The sequence below is a fragment of the Acanthopagrus latus genome, chromosome 5 (assembly GCF_904848185.1).
Source record: "Acanthopagrus latus isolate v.2019 chromosome 5, fAcaLat1.1, whole genome shotgun sequence".
Taxonomy (NCBI): Eukaryota; Metazoa; Chordata; class Actinopteri; order Spariformes; family Sparidae; genus Acanthopagrus; species Acanthopagrus latus.
Genome location: NC_051043.1, coordinates 7,661,201 through 7,663,739, shown reverse-complemented (window position 1 = coordinate 7,663,739; position 2,539 = coordinate 7,661,201). Strand labels below are relative to the sequence as shown.

The 2,539-nt window shown below is 36.5% G+C and overlaps 1 protein-coding gene across 1 annotated transcript; it reads left to right on the top strand.

The window, feature by feature from the left end:
* The first annotated feature begins 1,025 nt into the window (after positions 1-1,025).
* Positions 1,026-2,382, top strand: LOC119020211 (beta-microseminoprotein). The gene is made up of 4 exons (XM_037099450.1): positions 1,026-1,105; positions 1,457-1,538; positions 1,669-1,774; positions 2,064-2,382. The coding sequence occupies exons 1-4, from the start codon at positions 1,103-1,105 to the stop codon at positions 2,191-2,193; spliced, it is 321 nt and encodes a 106-aa protein (XP_036955345.1). The 5' UTR covers positions 1,026-1,102; the 3' UTR covers positions 2,194-2,382.
* The last annotated feature ends 157 nt before the right edge of the window (positions 2,383-2,539 follow it).

The following is a 2,539-nucleotide window of genomic DNA, read 5'->3' as shown; positions in this document are numbered from 1 at the left end:
TGAAATTGCTTTTTGATAACTGTTTGTTTGGTTCTGGCAGGACAAAGAGCATGGGTATAAAAGGTGATGATATTTACTTTTGACCCTTTTATGGCATATACCTCAGGGTTTTCCAAATGGCGACACTTTACCACAGGACTGATTTCTGTTTAATAGACACTGTCAGGGTGCTGGGATACATACATATGCTGTATGCTCAGATTGATGTATTAAAACTATGATGTTTGTTGAAGTATTTGCCGCTATGTGCTCTGCTGTCACTGTCAAATGCTCAATGCAACCCTAAAGTTAAGAAAAGAGAAAAACAACGACAACATCTCTGGCAGTGTCTGCGTGTAGCACCCATGTGGTGACTTCAAATCCCAGGTCTGTAATACTTTGTCAGAAGTGACAAAGAAGAAGTGTCAGAAGTTTATTTCAAGGGTCAACATGCAACAAATTCGGCATGTGATTCTGCTTTCAGTTCTAGGGTGAAATGTGGAAGCTCATTTCAACCGATTAAAATGCGGAAATTGAAATATTCAATAGTTGTAGTATAATTGGCTTATTTTGGAATCATGTTAGATTGTATTGTTTTACGAACCATGTTTTTCTTCACACTATGGACTATTTCATAAACCACAAATTGACCACTTATTTTTAGCTCTTTTGTGTCTGATTTTAGTTAAACTTTGTTTAAACAGCCGGAACGGATTAAAATGGAAGAGGTTTTTCAAAATACAATTCAGTAAAGCATCACTCACCTGAATGAGCTTTACTTTAGAGAGAATGGAGTAGGAAATGTTGCTTGCCAACAACAGCTCTGAACAACTTAGTCCCAAAACTGGCAACCACTTATTTTTAATAGTAGACATGACTCTGAGGAACTTTATTGTATTAAATCTTCAAACAAACTATTAAAATTTTCCTTTTGTTTGTGCTTTTTTTAATCTCCTGTTAAGACAAATACAACCAATGGTGAACTCTTCCAGTTCACTCCCCTTATTTAATTCCAAAGGTCACTGCAAACAGACTGTTTAAAAGACAGTGTCCTTTAGTGTATTGGAAATACAGTATATCTCAAACTCTTACCAAAAGACACAAGACAAGTTTTACCGTCACCATGGTGAGTTTTTTAAACTGTTGAGTCATGAAATTGTTAACTGATGGATCTTTTTGTGATTTGACAGGATACTTCAACTCATGAATGCAAAGAGAATGGATATAAAATGTCATATTAGTCAGAAAAAGTGATAGTTAGTTTGGACCCATTTCAGGGTGTGGACCTCTAGTCATGTTTGTCCAAATGGTCACACGTAATAGGATTCATCTGTGTTTTATAGATATGATGCACTGTTTAACTGTCAAAGGTGTTTTCCTGGATTTTGCAGAATGCATACTGGGAAGCATATCTATATTCTTTATTCTATGCTGAAATCAACATATTAAAACTATAATATTACCATTTTCTCTGAAGAAATATTTGGCTCTGGCTTTGCTGCTATGTGCCCTGCTGTCCCTGTCAAACGCTCAATGCTTCCATCAGGTCTTGAAACCAGGTAAAAGAAAAGAGAGAAACTACAATACACACAGACATAGAGTACATTTATGGTATACACAAACATTTTCTGCATTAAAACAATATCAAAATTGATTCCACATGATGAAAGTGCTGAAAAATATTTATAGGCGCGACCCATTGTCAGGATGATGCGGATGGCACATGGCATCCCGTAGGATCTTCATGGAGAAACAGTAACTGTATGGACTGTACTTGTGAAGGATGTTGCTATGCGTAAGTACACAGCATTTTAGTCTTTACACAAGAATTAAGGCTGGGAAATACATATCATAATACATGATTATTGTGATATGAGAGGACATTGTCTTATATTTCAGATATTGATGTATCATGACATGACATAGGTGCTGTCTTTTCCTTGTTTAAAGGTGTCTTTTCTACATGTTCGAACACCTGTCTTTACCATCCTAGTCATTATGCCCAAGCTGGTGATTATACCAATTAAATGTAATTATATCCGTATTAACATATTCTAATATGTGGTTTTACTGTGTAATTGCAGGTATTCAACCCCCAAGAGCTTCCCCAGCGACTGTGTGTCAGTGTTTGACTCTGTGGCATGTAAATACATCGTGCACAAGAGGGATGACCCAAGTGTACTTTGTCCGATTTATGGAGCAGTAGGAAAGTGATTGTGTTGTGAAGCACTGTTCTACTTTTGTTTTTTGTTGTCGTTAAATGGGGGAGGGACATCTGTGATCCCTCTTTGGCTCCCCACAAGGAAACACTGACTGTTGTGTAGGTGTGTCAAAGAAGGAAGCACAGCAACTGGAAATTGAAATGAAAATACTGCTAAAAATAAACTTTCACTTCAATTAATAGATGAAATACCCATTTGGTCATGATTTACTTATCTTTGAATTACTTTGTGTTTAAAAGAAGATTATTTTTGGTGCAAAAAACACAACATTCCACTTCCCTTTTAATCATGAGGATCAGTTAGGCTCACTTGTCATGAGAAGTGCTACTCAGGATGTC